General features: G+C 39.3%; 1 protein-coding gene across 1 annotated transcript in view; it reads left to right on the top strand.

The window, feature by feature from the left end:
- LOC126198691 (centrosomal protein of 135 kDa) overlaps nucleotides 1–22,853 on the top strand; it is a 407,813-nt gene that overhangs the window by 78,808 nt on the left and 306,152 nt on the right. The window contains exons 5-7 of the mRNA XM_049935187.1: nucleotides 3,383–3,560; nucleotides 13,328–13,494; nucleotides 19,794–19,989. Of these exons, the coding sequence (XP_049791144.1) occupies nucleotides 3,383–3,560; nucleotides 13,328–13,494; nucleotides 19,794–19,989 (541 nt within the window). The remainder of the gene's footprint in view (nucleotides 1–3,382; nucleotides 3,561–13,327; nucleotides 13,495–19,793; nucleotides 19,990–22,853) is intronic.

Genomic DNA, 22,853 nt, shown 5'->3' with positions numbered 1-22,853 from the left:
TCTACAGTTGTAAGATATAGACTTTAATGGCCATGCAGTAAATGAATTTGTGTTTATAGTGGAGTCAATGTAAGGTAATTGTGTGTACTTTCATTCTGTGTGATATGAATTTATTATCTTCTGGGGTGAAGCAGCTAAATAAAACAAATTTCTTGTGGTAACCTGAGAAATAAGAATATTGTATTCTGCAGAGAACCCTTCATCTCTTAGAGGCTTTCTCTAAATCTAAGTATTCTTGTGAGCACACCCCAGTACACTGACTGTCCTTATTTTGTGAGTAATAAGAAAACAGGTGTAAGTCAACTCTGATTTTTAGTGACGACAAGACAAGAGACTCAAAAAGGCACAAAGAAAAAAAGTATCTTGTTACGTACTCTAACAAATTAAGAGATTATTTGTAGTTCAGGATTGAATACTGCTGTTAGTAAAATAAGTATCGATGTTCATTGTAATTTGCTCTCTAGTCTCAAAGGATGTAGGTAACTAGTATACTTTTGCAATTAAGAGTTTACTCGTGTAAATTTTAAGCAAACAGTAGTTCGTAAACAGCAGCAAATTAGTATAACTGGGAACATAGCAGCTTTTTTCAGAGTTGTTGCTTTCTTGCTAGTTGTATTGTTTTCATTTACTGGCCTTCGAAGTACAAGATGGGCGTATCAGTTTACTAATACTCCTTGCAGCTTACAGATTTCCTGCAAGCTACACCTTTTCATTAATGTGTACCTTGATACCTTTCTGAAGGTTTTCTTTTGTGATGGGGATTTGTTGAATATAATATAGATGTAGATAAATAAAAAGCAAAGGTAAATATTTTGTACAGTGCATTATCAAACAAACTGATCTGCTAATGTAGATAACAGTCCTTCTTTTTGCTGGCTTTTATCCTATATTTTCTTGGTTTAATTATTGGATCTGGCACTGTTAGCGGTAGAGGATGGCCGGATGCCCTTCCTGGCATTATCCATTGTGCCCCTGCCCACCACAGGATGAAATTTGTGTACTCCAGCTGTCTGCATTCAGTTTTATCCTGTGTGAAAGAGTGTGAATGTTTTCTAAATGTTAGCTTATCATGTAATGGAGGCAGGATCTGGAAAAATGCCTAAAAACCACTTCGAGGTTGGTCAGCCCACCAGACCTCATTGTTAATCTGTGGAGTGAAAAATCAACATTCCTTATGGTACTGGAGATATGTGGAAAATTTCAAAGTTGATTTTTTTTTTCAAGAATTTTTGAGAGTTGCATCTGGCTGCTTTGTGGGATTGTTTTTAGAGTTCTGAATTTCACTTAACCGTAAATATAAAAATAGCTCAATAAATACAAATCTTCAAAATGTGGGAGGAAAGGAGTGGGGGCACTTATTATAGTTCAAAGAAACCACTGCCAGTCATGACCTAGTAGCAGGTAATCCTTGTTACACTGATATCGGTCATTACAGTTGCACTATAGAAATAGTAATTTCAGTTTCAAATTCCTACCGACCAGGTCATAGCTGCAGTGCGTCTAGCAACTGGGATTAAACATGGAAATAAGTGCATATGGGAATGTTAAATAGGCCGATTTCAACAAACTATTTAAACAACAGTATGTGACAGTAAAATTTGTTTGAAAACAATAGTACACAACAGTCAACATTTCACCCAGCCCATTGAAAACAGTAGTTCCAGAGAGTCAAAATAACAACTAAAAAAACTTTAAAAATGTGGAAAAGAAGGAAGCTAGGACGTTTATCATGACAGTTGACTGTTAGGTAAGATGTGTTTACTGAAACATTAACACACTTGTTTTTTATTGCTTCTAGTTCACAGTATGTGTGATGTTGCCAATGTGTGATGTTGCCAGTTTCAAATGAACTGTTTAATTTTTCTAGGTTTAAAAAATCTAAAAATTGTTGCAAATTATTTATAATGATCTTCTAGATGGTTTTTTCAAGAGCATAATCAGTTGTCTTTTATGGTTTGCATAGCCATTTATGCGGGCTTATGAGAGCCAGGACAGTCTCTGGGGTAAGTCTCATCGTGCCTCCTGATTTGACTACAGAAAGTACTCGAAATCTTATTTAATCTTTGAATGCCAGTGATTGGTATTGATTCCTTTCTCTTCACTATTAACTTTAGACATCAGATAGCACTGCGTTTAATGGGTCTAACATGTCAAAGTATTAGATAATTCCAACATCGGTTACACACAACAATCGATCAGTGATTGGCGACTCCATGGAGTGCTGTGTGCACAATGACCATATACGTGAAATTAGAAGGAAGGTCAGCGTTGGCTGTAATATTGATGGTTTATTGATAGCAAAATCGATTTTCAATCACATAGTGATCATCTTCAGTGGTGTCAAAATTAAACTGGTGTCAAGTTATTACCAGTAACCAAAGCTAAGAAACGATCACAATAACGCCATTAGTGAGTTACTGTGATCATTTCTTAGCTTTGGTTACTGATAATAACTCGATACCATTGCCTATGAGTTTAATTTGTACACCACAGCACTGAAGATGATCACTATGTGAGTGAAAATCTATTTTGCTGTCAATAAACCATCAATATTACAGCCAATGCTGACCTTCCTTCTAATCACTCAGTGTATCGCTTCTGCTCTCATAAAAATAAATGCACTAAACAGTGTTGTCTGCTATTTTGTATTAGCAGTGATGACAAATTAATAATACTGGATGTCATGTAGATTCTATTGATTCAAGTAATCCCATCATCAGCTTGCTGTGAGTCTTCGTAGTGTGCACATATGGAATGTGCATAGCAAAAAACTCGCACCTTAGAAAAGGATATAAGATGAAATACCTATAGTACAGGCAGTGTATAAAAAGTAATGAGTCCAAAGCCAAGAAACTGTGTTAAATGTATTGCTACAGACAATTAAACCGAGATCCTCGGGCACTAACACACTTTTGCTAATGAGTTTTTCATGTTTGGAAGTCACAGTGGAAGTCCCATTCTGGAAAAACTTTCAAGCAGTGAATCAAAGTTGCTTTAACCTCTGCTACAGTCTCTTAGCATTGTCCTTTGAGGGATGTCTACACCTGAGAGATCGGGAAGAAATCCACTGGGGCCATATTGGGGCTGTACGGGGGTTTGGGAGGCATTCAGTGCCATTCCAGGTCAGGTAGTCATTGATCACAAAACAAGTGTGGCTTGGTGCATTAGCATGAAACAGCTTTCACTTGGCAGGTCACACAAACAGGATTGTTATTTCTGTTTTTAGCATCCTGTGGAAACCTAATATACTGTATTGTGTACAGAGTGTTCTTTCATTTTCTCCATTTCCACCACTCTTGTGCCCTGCTGTAATTGCATGACGTATATTACCTTAAAAATGTGAGACAATTTTGTTCCTAACAGATACATTATTGTGATACAGTTAGCCAACCGAGGAAAGGAAATTGAACGACTCTCACAGATGTTGGATGGTGGTCGGTCACTGAAAGCTTTAAGAAATGATGGTGCTTCTCGTGAAGCTGAACTGCGGATTTCAAAATTATCTGTTGAGCTCCAGGATCTGGAGACAGCTAATAAAGAACTGGAAGGACGACTTAAAGGTATGTTGTTAGATATGTGTTATCATGGTTCCATTTGTTGAAAATGCACAATAATAATGTGTTGCCACATTTCCAAATTTGACTCCCCTCCCTCCCTCCCTCCATAACACACACTTTGTGCTGCCTTCTGTAGTGAAAAACTGAAGACAATATTACAGCCTAAATGGTAAGATCATATGACAATGAAATCTTTTATATTTCATGGCTATGATAATCTTGTAACAACAGAGGTGATGGTGAACTGCCAAAGAAGGTTGCTTCTGGACAGATACAATAAAACTGATTGCAACCTAAAAATTCAGTGGGAGCATCTTCTGCTGTTACACCATTATGTGAGATGACTCTATCATCTGCAAGAAATAATGATTATAATAATATACTAATAATGAATGAATTTCATCATAGTCAAACAGAAAGTTGCTAACCAAAATCTCACAATCAGTCGTGTCAACAGCAGCTGTAGGAATCCTGATGTTTACTTATGATTTTGTGTCTGAATTTCATCCTGGTCGTTAGCAGCACAATTGAATAAAAATAAAAAAAAAATAAAAAAAATAAATAAAACTAACTCAAAATGTTATCTTTCCCTACCAAGTTTTGAGGTGTCTGCTACAGTAGACTTGGCACTAAAAGACAAGCACTGTACCAATATCAAGTCTGATGTTACAGCTGTAAAGTACTCTTTCATCACTCAAATGATGATTAAGGCAGGGAACCCATAGCATAAAAGATAACACAGTTGTAACTTCTGGATGAAAAAACCTTCCAGATGTTGAGAAATTCAGTTCACAAACTCAGTGCCATATCATATGTGTGAATTATTTGGCACATATAATTGAATGGTCATGCAAATATCTAGTAAACTTAGCAGGATAATTCAGCAACATGCCAAGAAATCAGAAAAAGATAATGGAGCTGCTAAACATTTCCCACGGTGCTGCCAAGTCTCTATCTACTAAAATAGCAGGAAAAATAGGTTTCCGTAGCCGATTTGTTTCTTGAGTGAATCTGAATGTCTCGTGCTTCTAAGCACTACTCACACTGCCCAGACTTCAGATATTTGGTGCAATTACGTGTTGAGCTGAAAGAGCACAAAAATTCCAGAGTTCTCATTCTGACTTTTTGTAACTAGCATAAAGGGCTAAAATATAATTAGGAAATTTATTAGATGCACTTGTCACTGTCTACATGATAATTGAAGAAGTAGATGAACTGACACTTGGTTCTGTACAGCATTGTTTACACAGTTTATTCCAAATTTAGTTCCTGATAGTTTCCCGCTGTCAATTCCTTTTGGGCTGTGAGGATGTCAGTGTGGAATTATCGAGGTGTAGTTGCTAGATGAACATCAACAAAAGTAAAAAAAAAAAAAAGTTAATGGAATGTAGTCAGTTTAAATCATGTAATGATGAGGGAATTAGATTAGAAAATGAGAGACTAAAAGTAACAGATAAGTTTTGCTATTTGAGCAGCAAAATAACTGATGATGGCGAAAGTAGAGAGGATACAATGTGAAGATTTGCTATAGCAATAAAAGCTTTTCTGAAAAAAAGAAATTTGATAACATCTAACAGAAATTTGAATTCACAAATTTATGTGGTCTCGGACGAGGCTACTATGCAGTAATAGATTAGGTGATAATTAACCAAAAGTTAACTCAAAGAATAAGTATGTAGGGCTAGAAATACAAATACAGACCACTAGATTGTAAAATCAAAATTCTGGCTATGGTCAAGACGGAAAAAGCAAACAATCTATTTAAATAAAAATGTAAGTGTTCATTTGTCCAAAATCATTCGCTGAAACTACTTTTTCGATTTCTTTGAAATTTTGACACAACATGCATTTGAATAAGTGTTTTTTTTTTTTTTTTTTTTTTTTTTTTTGCACCCACTGGAGTGCCATATGGTGTACAAATATGTAAAGGGCATACATTGTTAACAAAAACTTCCTGTTCATTTGTTCAAAATCTTAAATCTCCGGATGTTCTTCGCTGATAGCTTTGAAAACATGACACAACTTAGCATTTGAATACACATGTATTTTTCTATACCTACTAGAGTGCCACATACAATGTATAAAACTGTTGTTGTTGTGGTGGTCTTCAGTCCTGAGACTGGTTTGATGCAGCTCTCCATGCTACTCTATCCTGTGCAAGCTTCTTCATCTCCCAGTACCTACTGCAACCTACATCCTTCTGTATCTGTTTAGTGTGTTCATCTCCTGGTCTCTACGATTTTTACCCTCCACGCTGCCCTCCAATATCAAACTGGTGATCCCTTGATGCCTCAGAACATGTCCTATAAACCCCTCCTCATTAGTTATATGATCTACCCATCTAATCTTATATATAATCTTATATATAATGATATGAATATAATAGAGGGAAACATTCCACGTGAGAAAAATGTATCTAAAAACAAAGATGATGTGACTTACCAAACGAAAGCGCTGGCAGGTCGATAGACACACAAACAAACACAAACATACACACAAAATTCTAGCTTTCGCAACCAATGGTTGCTTCGTCAGGAACGAGGGAAGGAGAGGGAAAGACGAAAGGATGTGGGTTTTAAGGGAGAGTGTAAGGAGTCATTCCAATCCCGGGATCGGAAAGACTTACCTTAGGTGGAAAAAAGGACGGGTATACACTCGCGCGCGCACACACACACACATATCCATCCACACATATACAGACACAAGCAGACACATAGTCTATCGAGAGGGGGGCAAGAGGATGTGGTTAGAGGGGTGGGAAGAAATGGACATAAAGTGTCGGATAGGAGGAGGACAAAGAGAGGAGGGGCAAGTTGGTGATGGACAGAACCTGGGGAGGGGAGGGGGGAGGAGGGAGGGATTGGGACATATATCCAATTTCCATACACATTAGAAACATGTGTATTCTCTTTTCTTTCTTTCTTTTCCATTTAACCAGACTGAGCCATAGCAACACTTATTAGAAACAGCTAGTAAGCAATAAAAATAAAAATTAAAACAATTTAAACAAAAATTTTAAAAGTTAAATGTGTAATAAGAACAGATCTTCAGTAATTTATATCACAGCTGGTAAGTGAAATACCTACTACTAGTAAATACACACACTGAGAATAGTTTGATGTTAAAAATGCTGTAAAAGCAGATAACAAGTGTAGTGCTAGGTGAAAAACATAGAACAAATCAGAAAAGAGATTTAAAAATTTGTAACAAAGACATACAAAAAAACCAGAAGCAATAACCAGAAAGCATATAATGAATGCTTACAGAAGAAACCATTAGAAGTTTAAGAGCAACCACATTGGAAAAGAAATAAAGCAAAAGTGATGATAAGCTTAGCACAAAGGATATTGTGGGACATGTTTATAAGTAGAGTTGAACATGATAGTCATGTGAGACAAGAAATAGGATACAAGCTAATGAAATACCTAAGCAAAAAGAGAGAGATACCATAAACCTAAATTTAATAGAGACGTCTGATTGGATTGCACATTATATAGGACTATGGTACAATCCAAAAATCAAAGTAGCAGATGATAAACAAAACTGCAAGGAATAGCTTTTATACATCTGTTGGAATTGAACACCATTCTAAAATCTGAAAATCACCAGGATTCAATGAAATAAATTCCGAACTGATTAAACCGGGAGGAATTTTCTTATAATTAAGAATGCTACAGCTTTTTAACATGGGCTGGGTAAAATACAGGTTACTGGAGGAATGGAAAATAGCAAATGTCCCTTCACTGTGGGGGACTAAGTATTCTGAACAGTGCTTATAAAATCTATGGCAAAATTATGCTTGTAAACGAAAGCCTTCGAAATAGCTTGGATGTAATTGTAACGCTGGAATTAGCAGGTTCCTGAAAGGGAAGATCATGCGCAAACAATGTTTTTACACTGACACAGATAATACAAGAATTTAATCAGGGTAAAGAGACAACACCTGGAATACAAATAAATGAAAGAGTAAAACAACATTGTAACTTTCCACCATTCACCATCATTATTCAATTTCTATATAGATGATGTGATCAGACAGTGTAAAAGAGGTAGAACACCATCAGGCACAAATATTGGAAGAAATAAACATACTAGTACTATGTTGTTTGTGAATGACCAGATTACCATACAAGACAGTGAAGATGAATTACAAAAGGCATTACATAAACTAAATGAAATAAGCAGAAGCTATAATTTGATAGTATCTATGAACAAAACTAAAAGATGTAAACGAAAGCCTTCGAAATAGCTTGGATGTAATTGTAACGCTGGAATTAGCAGGTTCCTGAAAGGGAAGATCATGCGCAAACAATGTTTTTACACTGAAACAGATAATACAAGAATTTAATCAGGGTAAAGAGACAACACCTGGAATACAAATAAATGAAAGAGTAAAACAACATTAGCCAGTACGAGCAAAAATAGCCCTTAATAATAAACCAATAGAACAGGTAACCCAATTCCAGTGTTTAGCAAGTGATGTATCATATGAACAAGATGTTTATATACAGGAAAAACACCTCTTAAAAGCACGTATGTGGCACAATAAGAGCACTTAAGGGTAAAACAAGGAAAGAGAGACAACTGAAATTTTATAAAGGCATCACATTCTCCACATTTTGTAGAACACATAGGTGAGGTTATCCATCAGTAGCTGCAGATGGGCACTGAGTTTTTTCCATGATTAAGGATTAAAATGGCACTATCTCTGTACTGTGTAGGAAAAACACCAAACCAAATACAGTTGTAGACTCTGAGTAGATAGACACATTCAGATGTTGGATCATCTGATTATAAAATGAATCAGGGCCTTGGACCATTGTGTGCCTGAAGAAGTTCCTAGTTGGGGAAAAGTTCATTATATGATTCAGGCTTACAGGGGTTAAAGGGTGGGGACATGCCTGCAACTTCTCACTACTTGATTCACAAGGTAGTCAGGTAAGATTAATACACTAACACTAATCCAAAGTGTGCTGTGAAGTGGTCAGCAAGAAACAATGCATCAGTGAAGTGCCACCATTCAGGAGGAAATGCGGAGCAATTGTTGATCTTCGGTGGCCCAGTAGATTATGGAATGGCCCGCTCTTGGAAGAAGCAGCAGGTGTTCCCCAGGAGGAGACACTCCAGGACTCTTTAACAGTCCAAAATAGCTGTTGCAATGTCTTTGGCCCACCATAGTACCAACCGCCAGTGGAGAGGCCCAACAGAAAGGGCTTAGCAGTTTCAGCTCTGTGAATTAGACAACCTCGTCAATGCCATCTTCTGAGATGGACCGAAGTTAGCGGCAGAGGTATAAAATTGCTAGTTGGCTCTGCAGAGTGTCCAACATGACAATTGGTCCATCAGGCAGTGACAAGGAAGTGACAGGATCACCAGGAAGTGATCACTGTAACAAATATTATCGTACAGCAACTATGCTAGCAAAGCCAGGAGACTGGGGGAAGAGATTGTAATGTCAGTAGCAAGAAGGGTGCAGTGTGTCTCACTAAAATGGTTATGGCACAGTCATTGAAGATGAACTGATCAAGATCAGTAAAATGTTTGTCTATTAGTAGGCCCCTACTACCAGGTGGTGTGGTACTGCCCCACAAGGGTTGGTGTGCATTGAAGTTCCAAAGTAGCGGAAATGGGAAGGAGGAATTAAGATGGTCATCTCAAGGTGTGTAACTGCTCTGTCTGAGAGTAAATGAACAATGTAAACAGTGATCATTGTGGTCATTTACACTTGCACTGTTATTTCTTCCAGTGTGATAGGGAGGGGAATAATCCACTCACATCTGTGTGAATCAACATACACATCCCTCCAGATGCTCTTTTGAGGTCAGTATGTTTGTGACCGAATGCTTAGTAACCTCAAAGATATGAAGAATGTTCACCAGTGAGATGCGTGTTTTGGAGAGCAACACAGACCACACTGGACGAGAATATTTGTTGTTGCATTTCTGGTTGTTGTTACAGTAATGCTCATAGTATTTCCATTGTATTGTCACTGCGAAGATGTCCTGGTAAGGTGTAGAAGTGCCAGGGGTACATATCAAGCAGCAGGATCACTCTCTCTCACTGGCCGGGATGGAATGACATTGACACACACGGGTTCAGATTTCGGTGACATGGGGAAATCTGGCACCTCCAGGATAACTGGAGTAACCTCCTCCTGCAATTTATTCTCTCTCTCTCTCTCTCTCTCTCTCTCTCTCTCTCTTTCTCTTTTTGACTACTTTAGAGTTGGGACTCCAGTGAGAACTCAAAGCTGCCTGGGTGGGGGTTAGCCATTGAAGAGAAGCATGAAGCCCCGTTACCTGCAGTCAGTTATTCCTTCAGCCACTGGCTGGTGTCGGGTTACTTCTGTGCAGGTTTTCGGTAATAGATGACAGAGGGGTGCAGCTTCTCTAGCTGGGTGTGACGAATAGAGGTCCCCAAAGATGGTGAAGCAGGACTACAGGGAGTAAGGGCCTGTCTAGCTAATGGGCTAATTTACTTGCTTGACTACCAGAGGTCAGCGGTGAGTGAATGTTAGAATAAGTACTTGAGGTACTGCTGATGATCTGGCCACAGAAGTGATGAATTGTTGACACCATTGGGATGGGATATAAATGATCATACTTTTTCTGAACCTCAAAATACGAGAGGAATCAAAGACCTTCAGCTCCTGGATTTTACATTGACTCATTAGGGCAGTACACTTTGGGGATCAGGGAAGATGGTTGTCTTCACAGTTTATGCAGAAATGTGATTGATCACATGGTGAGTTTGGATGGATCAGCTGACCACAATCCCCATAAACTGCCTTGTTCATACAATGGGGATCATTTAAGGCAGTGCAGCAGTAGTGGGAAATACGGCATTCACGATCATGGTAGACCATGATTTTTAGTTTCTCAGGAAGTGAATCACCTCTTGAAAATATGAATGCTCCAATGCCAGCCTTGTCTGTGGGCCTTGATGTACATGATGTATGAAGTGGGTGCCTTGCTTCCCCAGGTTTCACATAATTCCTTATTTGTCCGCAGCATTACATTCTGGTGATAAATTAAACCCTGTGCCATGCTCAGGATCGTACGGGGTGTTATGGTAATGGGTGCATCACAAAATTTTGTAAATAAGTGTAACACTGTGTAGTGGGTAGAATTAGTAGGATTAATTTTTGAATTAAGACAGAACCATTTCATAATTTACTGAGGGAAGGGATTTCTCCAAATGTATTTTCAGTATTTCAATATTCTCCACAAAGAACGTCACCTTACAGATACAAAGGTTACTTCATCAGTCTGGGTGCAGATTGGGAGCTGAGGGGAGTAAGTTTCTACAGTTCACTTGATTTTGCTTTTCTCCCATGAGATGGCCAAGGAGGAAAAGTTCCTGGGGCCATATATCATTATTGAAGCTTTTAGAGTAGTCTTAAGAGATGACCAGAGCCTCACCGCTACTGGCTGATAACTGTGGTCTTTTGACTGTGTCAGAAATCAACATGATACCACCTGTTGTGAATGAGGACTCTCTCAATGGGCACCAACTATCCTATCAATGACCTCATGGTTTGATGGCCAATCCGTTTTGGCCTGGTACCCCCAAATGGACAGTCACTACTCCTCAGCACACATTTTGAAGTAACAGCTTGAGGTCTTTGGACATTCTAATTGTCAGGTGACACATAATCTAGATCCTACATTCCATGGAAGATGCCTCGGCAGAAATGGGCATTTTTCTTGGCCACGGAGGTCCCCAGAATGAAGCTCTTTAGATTTTTTTCCTGTGAATATTATTTGAAAGATGAAGCCGAAAAAGAGAGTGTAAACGAAAGAGGCCAAATAATCGTTTATATTATGAACAGTATTGGCTCTATAAAAGAATATCAAGATGACCTCAGAAGAGCTACTTGTGGTGTTCTCATGAGAATTAGAAAGTGCACTGAAGTAAAAGGAGAAATTTTTGAAAGTCAAATTTAAACATAATCATTTGCCTTTGCTTAACATCCTCTGAGTATTTGTTTGGGTTACATTTAACAGCTTTATTTTTGTAACCAATAAAAAATGAACCTGTGTTATGTAGAATGTTTTATTAAAATTAGTGTACACTACCATCTCCTAAAATATTTACTATGCAGCCTAAAACACCCTGCATATTCCTTTTGGCCTTTCCTTCTTTGCTTAGTAATAACTTACCTTCTGAACTCTTGAGATTCACACAGCTCCTTCTCTTTTATCCAAAGGTTGCTTCAGTTTTTCTGTAAGTGGCACCTGTTTTTTTTTTCCATAGTAATGCATGCTTCTATAGCTTCGCATTTCTCCTCAGGCCATTCCTGCTTAGCATTTCTCCTACAGCCATTCGTGCTTTCCACTTTTATAGTTTGTGTCAACCTCATTTTTAAGACATCTGTATTCTCCTTTGCCTGTGTCATTTGCTGCATTTTTATGTTTTCTCCTGTCATAAGCCAAATTCGATATCTCCTGTGTTACTGAAGAATTTCTACTTGGCCTTGTTATTTTGCCTATTTGATATGCCACTACCTTCACCATATCATTTATCACAGCTATCCATTCCTCTTCTGTTGTAACCCTTTTCCCTGTTTCTGTTAGTTGTTTCCTAGTGCTCCCTGTAAAATTATCAACACCTTCCTGTTCTTTTAAAGTTTTCCAGACCCTCTTTCGTTAATGCCTACCTTTCTGCAGTTTCTTCAGATTTACTTTGTAGTTCATAATCTTATAAATTGTGGTCAAGAGCACACGTCTGCCCTGAGAATGTTTTACATTTTAAAATCTGCTTTCTAAATCTGGCTTAACATTACATAATGAATGTCTCCAGATCTCCTCTACATTTACTACCTTCTTTCATGATTCTTAAACCAGGTGTTTGCAATGTAAAATTGCACTTTATACATAATTGTATCTAGCAGTTTCCTATTTCATTCCTTTTGCTCAGTACATGTGTGTGTACTATTTTTCCCTCTCTTCCTTTTCCTTGTCAGTTTCAATCCACTCCATAAATTAAACATCTCACTTAACTACTGGGAATATTTCTTTTATCCTATCATACATCATTTGGCTATTTGCCTTCTGCAGATCTAGTAGGCATATAAACTTTTACTACTGTTGTGAGTGTTGGCTGTATCTGTCTTGGATGTGATAACTCGTTCACGGTGCTGTTCATAGCAGCTCACCTGCCGTCTTATTTTCTTATGGGTTATTAAGCTCGCTCATGTTTTGCTCTTATTGAACTTTGTTTTGATAACTCCTGATCAGAAGCCCTTTTCTTCCCATCAGTGTATCACTGATTCCTACTATCAATTTTTGTTCTTAAGTTCTGTAATCTTCCTACCCAATTTAGGGATCTAATATTCCATGCTTGTACCCCTTGATAACATCATCCTGAGCAGTTCCTATCCTTCCATAATCCAAGCTTGTGCTCCTCCTCTAACGACTTGTTATTACTCGGATGTTAAACTCTTTTTCCCAGTATTTCAGTTGACTGCACCATGTCCTAGTAGTATTATATAACTAATTTATTCACATTTGGTGCTGGATCACTTTAATTTGAAAGCATTCTGAATGATTATATCAAGGTATGATGGCTAGTGTTTTTGTCTTTTATATTTGTGTAGAATTCTGATGGTTACGCTTTACGGCATTTTATGGTGAACTGAACAAACTTATGCATAGTAGCATATGTCATAGTTGGAGGTTTTTGTTTCTTGAAGTATATACTTGTACTTGCAGTAGGTATTACTACCATAGGAATTTTATAATCAAATTATAGAGTCTGACTATGTGCAGAGTCCTTGGGTAAGCAACACGAAGCTATGACAAGGGCTGTGAAGCTGGCTGAACGCAATAAACACCTTGAACAGGAATTAAGAGACATTGACCACATTGCATTGGCTGTTGAAGAGGAATGTAACTCAACAGTGAAAGAGAACTCGAGGAGAGTTTCAAAGATACAGGTGTGCTTTTATACCACTAAACTTACTTTTTAGCATATAAACTGTATTTTAGGAAATTTTTGTTATGTTGTGGTTACCATAATACTTAGCAGTGGAATCAAATAAAATGATCTTTGCTTGAACTGACTTAACAGTTACGCCATCATCTTGTTTAGTGAACCAGCAACAGCCATTTCTCAAAGCATAATCAAAGTTAAAGTTGTTTTGTTAGTTTTCAATTATGCCTTCCAAAGATCATATAAAAGATAGAAATATACATTTGGAGCATGCCAACAAAACAAGACACGAAGACCAGCGATTTGCAGATTGTATTGTTTTTGATCTGGAAACACTACTGCTAAGTTTTAATTTTTTTTTTACTTCTTCGGGTAGATTGTTAGTGTAGTAGTTGCATATTTTACTTCTTTCTGTGCCAATTAGGTATACTAAAAGGCAGTGTAGGTCATTTTCTTAATATGTACAATAATGGAAATTCCATGATAGCATACAATGTGTAGCTATCATTCATATCTTTTTAGAGACCGATAGGTCAGTTTTGTTGTTTGGAATGGCATATTATCCATAGTCTCCTCTTGAGACTTCATTGCATGAATTACATCAGTATATTGCATCTTCTTTCATTTGTTTAAGTATTCCATTTTGCTAGGAGAGGGGCAACATGCTTTTTGGGAAATCTTTTGGTACTTGTGTACTTCCATGGACCCCAGATAGTGCACATTATTTTTGAGGGCACTTACCTGTGGCAAGTTAAAAAATAGCGATTCTCTATTTATTGGACAATTATCATTTTTACGAGTAGTCTTTTTGTTGTGCAATTTGCTTTGTGACACACATGAAAAGGGCGAAAAATGAAAATGCAAGTTCTGATGGCCTTTTACAGCTATTATGTTTTTAGACTCGTAAAGATACCCAAAGTGCTTGTGTCACATGTTTAATTTACTTTGTTTGTGTGTTGTCATGGTCTGTATGATCACATATACTATGATGCAGAATCTCCGACCTGTATTTCACTTGTAATTGTTACCATGCTTACGTTGAGTTTACTTGTTGGATAAGTAACAAATATGTTGCCATTCATTATTTTGCTTTTGTGTTAGTCATCATGATGCAGTTTATTATTCTACACTTTGATGTGGGAAAGAAGTATTCTGCAACAGCAAGCATTTTTATTTTGAAAAAGTTGAGAAATAAGTGGAACAACCGCTTTTGCATATTGTTTGTAAATTGAGCTACAGGTGTAAGAAGCCCAACAAGATACCTGTGCTGATGGAAAATAACTGAACAGCTATAAAAGATAGTTATTTTGTGAAATTAAAGAGGCTGGTGAAATACTGGACAGACTACATCTATTTATAACACTGATGAGATTTGATGTGGTGTATAGCATTCCAGAAAGTATGGATAACTAGAAAAAAAAATGTCTTGTGCATCAAAAATGGATGTGATTGTAATACATGAAGTATGCAAGAGTGGAATGGCTGGAAAAATTGGTTCCCCTATAAATAGAGAAGTGTATATGTGAGCACTACAAAGGAAATTGTTCACATAATTATGCTCTTGCTTCTGTGTCTTGCCAAAAAAATGCTCGAAAAACATTCCTTGTGTTAAATACTTCTGCATATGTTGCCCTTCTTTTGAACCGAAATGTAATATTCACGTACAAAATAATAGAAGTCATTTCCACAGTTCACCAGTGTTCATCAGGCAATGTATCCAGAATAGGTGCTTGAAGCTGGGTGGCAGACATTATGAATTGGATAATTATAGTCTGTATGGGGGTTGAAGACTTCGGCTTCAACAATTAACTTTTGCCAGTGTGTTGAATTGTTACTGGTGACTCTGTCCTGTTATCCTCATGCGATCTAATCCTACTTATCAAAATACAGGTGCATCAAATAAACATGTACACACAATTGCAGGATGTTTAAAATTTGTTTTCATATCTATAGCTCTAATCTCTGGTTAAAGTAAGTTTTCCAAACTGCAGATAAGGTAATATTTAAATTATTGTCCTTCAGCCTCAATACATACCTGATTGAGTCATGGCAGATTTCCTAGCTCACTCTAAAGCATCCATTGGGATTTCTGCACACTCTGCTTGAATCTCTCATCAAAGTGTGTTCAGGTTACACAGTGTTCCACAGTGAAAATTGAACTCCATAACATCTATGGAGCATGCAAGAAACTCAATTAGTCCCATCCACTGCCCTTGATACATTTTAATACAAGTTTACTGACAAATTTCTGTGATTGTGCAGTGGAGACCATCTCGTTGGTAATAAAATGTATAATTCAAAAAAGGTAAAGGAATTTGGCAGTTGATTGCAGACCCAACCTGTATTTTTATTGCAGATTTAGATTTCAAGTGTTGAGTAGCCATCTTCATTGCTTTTAAATTGAGTCATTTAGTTTCATCAAGCTTTTCGGCAACGCATGTTACCAGACGACTTTAAGATGTGTATGATCATAGCCTAATTATTGATGGAATCAAACTTTTGTCAAATGTATAATTGACATACTTTGCACAAATGGAAAGGAAAACCTTGTTGGGTACTTTCCTCCAGTTACAGTACTGGAATGCAAACAACAAGGAATGCAAGCCCCCTCCATTGAAAACACAACCACACCATAACACCGCCACCTCCGAATTTTACTGTTGGCACTACACACGCTGGCATTCACCATTCCCACACCCTGCCATCGGATCACCACATTGCGTACCATGATTCATCACTCCACACAACATTTTTCCGCTGTTCAATTGTCCAATGTTTACGCTCCTTACACTAAGTGAGGCATCGTTTGGCATTTAACAGCATGATGTGTGGCTTATGAGCAGCCGCTCGACCATGAAATCCAAGTTTCCTCACCTCCGCCTAACTGTCATAGTACTGGCAGTGGATCCTGATGCAGTTTAGAAGTCCTGTGTGATGGTCTGGATAGATGTCTGCCTTTTACACGTTACGACCCTCTTCAACTGTCAGTGGTCTGTCAGTCAACAGACGAGGTCGGCCTGTATGTTTTTGTGCTGTACGTGTCCCTTCAGGTTTCCACTTCACTATCACCACAGTGGACCTAGGGATGTTTAGGAGTGTGGAAATCTCGCGCACAGACGTATAACACAAGTAAATGCTCTCTTACGATGTCTAATGGATACTGAGGTCACTGATATGGAGTACCTGGCAGTAGATGGCAGCACAATGCAGCTAATATGAAAATCATATGTTTTTGGGGGTGTCTGGATACTTTTGATCACATAGTGTATATGTCAATTCAGCCCACTAAAAAAATGGAGATAGGCTGTGTCATTTTTGTTTTGGCTTATCTTGTAATGTATTACATTAATGTGGTGTGAGAATTTCAATTTGTTTTTAAATTAATTAAAACTTTATGACTACCTCTCATACACCTCTCTCACATAACTCATAGCTCGAAGACTTGTAGTAGATGGACAAACAGTTCCAGCACCACATTTTAGAATTTATCAATTGTAGTCATGCAGTCCAGTAGTGGTCCTGCTTTATAAACAGTAAGACGCGAATGTCTCCTCCTCATGTAGTAGCGCTGCTTGATAAATCACAATGCTGCTGCTCATGCTGCTGCCCGATGACTGACATCGTCTCCTGACACAGTAAGCTTATATACAATCAGGTGTTTATGTAAAAGGTGGTGGCAACTGTGCAAAAAATTAAACTTGGTGGAGATAAAAAAAAGTTTTGCATCACCCCGTTCGCAGAACTCCTGAAGATAGACGTTGACTGTGGATATTGTATCACAGACACAGCCCATTTGACTGTTCAGAGATGTCACTAGACTGGCTAAAGATGTAAACAACCATGCATGAGCAGTGCCTATTAGGTGGAGGGGGTCCGACAGCTGATGAGTTCCAGTCATTCCACCAGGAAGGAGGTACACGGCTCATGTTGTATGTAGTTCAACAATGCATAGATGGTCAACACAGTGGTTCGGTCACGTACAAATTGTTACATTGTTCCAGGAAGGGCTCTCAACAAGGGAAGTGTCCAGGTGTCTCGGAGTGAACCAAAGTGATATTGTTCAGGCATGGAGGAGATACAGACAGGAACTGTTTATGACATGCCTTGCTCAGCCTGCCGAAGGGCTACTACTGCGGGGGATGATCACTACCTCCGTTTTTTGGCTCAGATGAACCCTGACAGCCATGCCACCATGTTGAATAATGCTTTTCGCGGAGCTACAGGGCATTGTGTTAAGACTCAAACTGTGCGCAATAGGCTGCATGATGTGCAACTTCACTCCCGACATCCTTGGTGAGGTTCATCTTTGCAACCATGACACCATGGTACAGATGGGCCCAACAACTTGCCAAATGGACCGCTTAGGATTGGCAACACGTTCTCTTCACTGACGAGTGTTTCATATGCCTTCAACCAGACAATCGTCGGAGACGTGTTTGGAGGCAACCCGGTCAGGCTGAATGCCTTAGACACACTGTCCAACAAGTGAAGCACAGTGGAGGTTCCCTGCTGTTTTGGGGTGGCATTATGTGGGCCCAATGTACACCGCTGGTGGTCATGGAAGGTGCCCTATTGGCTGTACAATATGTGAATGCCATCCTCTGACCGATAGTGCAACCATATCGGCAGCATATTGGCTAGGCATTCGTCTTCATGGAGACAATTTGCGCCCCTGTCGTGCACATTTCCTGAATGACTTACTTCAGGATAACGACATCACTCGACTAGAGTGGTCAGCATGTTCTCCAGACAGGAACCCTATCAAACATGCCTGGGGTAGATTGAAAAGGCATGTTTATGGACGACGTGACCCACCAACCACTCTGAGGGATCTATGCCAAATTGCCATTGAGGAGTGGGACAATCTGGACCAACAGTGCCTTGATGAACTTGAGGATATTGTGCCATGACGAATACAGGCATGCATCAATGCAAGAGGACCTGCTACTGAGTATTAGAGGTACCAGTATGTATGGTGGTACAACATGCAATGTGTGGTTTTTGTGAGCAATAAAAAGGGCAAAAATGATGTATGTTGATCTCTGTTTCAATTTTCTGTATGGGTTCTGTAACTCTCAGAAATGAGGTGATGCAAAACATTTTTTTGATGTGTGTATTTAGAAGCATTGTAGTTTGTTTTCATCCACCTGTTGGTTCAGAGTGTAATTTGAGTATGACTCCTTTCCTGGAGGTGTGCTAAATTCAGGGACTTTATAGTCACAAATGCTTTGGTAATTTACTGTCACGATCACATTTTTCAATCCAATACCAGGGTAGTTACCTTACGTAGCATTGCTCCGCCAGATTGTGTATCATTAGCTTCAGGGGATTGCTCTGTAACCTTGGTGACACGGCAAATGCGTTATTGTCACACCAGCACGCTATCAAACTTAATGAGTGTGGTGTTTCACCTGCAGTGAATTGAGCCAGGTGTTGTGGAATAGTGTCCTATGAATAAGATTCCTCACAGTTTAACCTAGAGTGCTGTTTGTTTGTCTGATACATTCTTGGGACATATTAAAAACATCCAATATTGTGGGAAGGACCGATAGTTGTGTCACCAATATTCTCTTCTGAGGCCTGTTAGTATCATGTACATCATTGCCTGCGTATCCTTATACTTCTGCAGCAGCTGCAGCCCAGATGGCTGATATCGTAGAAGGCACTGTGTGTCTTTCCTTTAGTTCATATTGATTTGGGTTGCATCTGCTGAATGCCACACAGACACCATGCACTTGTAGCTGTCAGCTTGCTCCCTGGGCTTTAATCTAACTGGTAACCACATTGATCACTGCCGACTTCCAGATGGCACTTATCAGCAGTGGTGCTGCAGCAAGTCATGCTAGACAACTTGATCCGCACTATGGGGAAGTGTCGGGCATCTTATATAGCAATACCAGGTTGTCCTACCCTATATTGGCATTTTGTATGCTCCAGAAAAGGTACACTAAATGTAGTTACTCCTCCCAAGACCTGTGGCCAGTTTTCCAGCATGCTTACTAATTGTATCACTATGTCACCTGTCACAATATTGCCAGAGCACCTTTTGGTTCACACATGACAGCTATGTGAAATTTTTTTGTGTATATTGAAAATCCATTAATTTTGGTTCATAGGTGTATCACACAATAGAGTAACATTACAAAAGTTCCAATGAGCTGCATGCCTTCTTTTGTATAAATAATATTTGGGAAAGTGTTCCATTAATTTTCATTTCAGGCATTTCTGCTGCATTAATTATTTCAGCTCGATACTACTGCATTTTATTCAAAGCTTAGTGTAATCCTGGTGTTCTGCACACAGGAGAGACTAGATGCAAGTCTAGCTCAAGTACGTGACTTGGAAAGGGAAGTTCTAGAGCTTAAACGCAATGAACAAGAAGCTCAAGCTGATGTGGAAAGTGCCAAGAAAGATACTAGGCATGCTCAGCGTGCATTGGAGAAAGCCCAGTCAGAAAACAGACGCCTCTCTGAAAAAGTCAATAACCTCCTTGTAATAGGTAAGTCCATAGCTGTAAGCATTCTTGTCTTTACCTTGTATGCTGCTGGCCATTAAAACTGCAACTCTATGATGATGCTGTGCAACAGATGCAAAACTAGAATGGATTGTATTGCATGCTTGGATATGGAAATTATAATCATTTCAGTAAAACACACAAAGTAGGTAGAAGTAACAGCATCTAGATTACTTTCTTCCAATACACACACCTGTCGGCAGGCAGCTGGGTCTCCATGGACACATGTGAGCAGGAGTGGACAAAAGGTTGACACACGGGCAACTGAGTTGGAGCCTAGGTGACAGTTCTGCACCAGGCAGTGAACATGGGCAGTGTTGGTCTGGTGGTTAGTGAGGCATAGAACATGCATAAAAGGGTCGCCCGACAATGTTGGTGGAGAGATCATATTATAACTTATGTAAGAAGGAAAAGTGTCTACTAGCATGTCTCAAAATTTGACGGGGGCAGAATTGTATCCTAGTGAGATTGGGGTTTATTGCTGGATAATTTTGCTGCTCAGGATCCAACAAGTGGCATGCGAATATGGAACTGATAGTTATAATCTACGCCAAGCAAGATCTCAAGCGCTCCGTGTGACTAGTGTCCAAGGGGACAGACACACTGCCGGATTGGCCATGCAGTGCTGTATGGTCATCTCACATACTTTCAGTTAGAAAATGGTCTTGTTTGCAGCAAGATGAGTAGCCAGACAGGCCCTGTGCTGTGCACATCTCCAGAGCAGCAATTTATATATTTAGCTTTTCCTGTGTTTTATTAGTAGCATATTAAATTTTGTTCATGTTTTTCTATTAAAGAGGTTTAATCTTGTGTTCTTAAGTGTAAGTGTAAATTCAGGTAGTCTGTAATGCAGTTTTCATTTTTTTCTGAACAGCCAGCTTCACAGGTCATAAGGCATCGGCCTCCACTTATGACACAGGAGATAGACAAGTTGCATATTTAGGTTTCTGTCTCTACTTTTATAGTCAGTTCTTAAGTTAGTAATACTGGGATGGGTAGACTGTATGCATGCTGTGTGCAGATGTAGGAGGAGCTGGCTGCATTTCACAAACAGCTGAATGTACTTTTGGGTACTCTGTCATCTTTAGGTTGCTGCCTTTGGGCATAGCGTTGGGGTAGAATTTGGTGCATTGCACGAGACAATGCTCAGCGTTGGGGTAGAATTTGGTGCATTGCACAAGACAATGCTCAGGGGCTCTGCTGCCGAGGCACCTCCCAGTGTACCCAAAGCAGTGGATCTGCCCCCATAGCAGAAGGAGTGGCGGGTGCGAACACATTTGCATCACTCGAGGTGAAGGTCCAGTGTGGAAACTGGCCATGTGGCCTCACACATTCACACTGTGAGTGGACAGCTGGCTTCTACTTCAGCAGAGCCCAAGCAGGCACATGTGGGCAGGGGTTAGCTAGTTATCAGCAGGTCCAACACTAGGCACATTATGGAGCCACTTAGGAAGATAGTGTTAAGGGCTGGAAAGGAGGCCAGTGTGCACTACTGGGGGACCTCATTGAAATGTGGAAGTCGCCTTGCCTGTGGCAATCGAGTGTGCAGGGTGCAATCATCTGCAAGTTATGGCTGACATTAGCACCAACACTTGGCTTTGGAGGCCATCCATAGGTTATACAAGCAGCTGGCAGAGGTGATGAAGGTTGCTGGCCAGGATGCAAGGAGAGCTCACAACTTGCGGCATTGTTCCCAGAGTTGATCGGAATTCTTTGATTTGGGACCTAATGAAGGGTCCAACGAAAGGCTTGTTGACTCTGTGACAGTGTTGGCTGCAGATTTCTACTCCTGCGTTATTGAGTGGTGAGTTGTAGGACTCTCCTTGATGAGTCATGGGTGCACAACACAAAGGAAGCAGCTCCTCTGGTAGGAGAGTGCTTGTGGAGTGTTTTTTTTTTTTAGGATGGGTGGTAGTTTGAGGTATTTTGATAAACTCCCACCAGTCGATATGCAGAAAGAGAAGTCGGACCACATTCAAAGTAAAGACACTCTAACTGTGAAAATTTCATCAGTAAATTGTCAATGTATTCAAAACAAAGTTCATGGATTGACTGCCCTCCAGGAAAGCACTTGTGCTCAGATTATTCTTGGGACCAAAAGCTGGCTGAAACCCAAAGTAGAAAGCTCTGAGATATTTAGTGAGTCGTGGAACATACATCGGAAAGACAAGTTAGATGCCATGGGAGGGAAGTCTTCTTTGTAGTTGACAAAAATTTGTGTCTATTGAGGTCGAAGTTGAGTATGACAGTGAAGTTAGCTGGTCGTGTATAACAGGTCTAGGTGAAACAAAGTTAATTGTTGGATTTTTTACCAGCCATCTGATTCTACTATGGTAGTTCCAGAGTCATTCAAAGAAAGCTGACAGTTAGCAGCTCAGTAGATAACCCAGAGTGTGCAGTGCTAGTTGGAAGAGATTTTAACAGTGATAGTTGGAAGTGATTTTAATTAAACTAATATGGACTGGTAAATTAATGGATTCGTTGCTGGGGCTGCAAACTGACAGGCTTATGAAGTACTTTTGAACATGTTTTCTGAAAATGGTCTTGAACAGCTAGTTAAGCAGCCTAAACAGAATGGAAATATCTTGTATCTACAAACAGGCTCTACCTTATCAACAGTGTCAGTATAGCGACTATGATTACAAAAGGTAATAAATCGGACAAGAAGGCTAGGAGAGTATTTCTCCTAGAAAGAGCAGATAAACAGTCATTAACAGTTAACTTAGTCAATGAATTGACATTGTTTAATCCCACAATGATGGAAATAGAAGAATCTGCTCAAAGTTAAACAGATTGTAGATCGTGCTCTGGACAAGGATGTGCCTACCAAGAGGATTAAGGACAGAAAG

The sequence above is a fragment of the Schistocerca nitens genome, chromosome 8 (assembly GCF_023898315.1).
Source record: "Schistocerca nitens isolate TAMUIC-IGC-003100 chromosome 8, iqSchNite1.1, whole genome shotgun sequence".
Taxonomy (NCBI): domain Eukaryota; kingdom Metazoa; phylum Arthropoda; class Insecta; order Orthoptera; family Acrididae; genus Schistocerca; species Schistocerca nitens.
The sequence above is the reverse complement of the archived record's forward strand: the minus strand, read 5'-3'. Positions and strand labels throughout refer to the sequence as shown.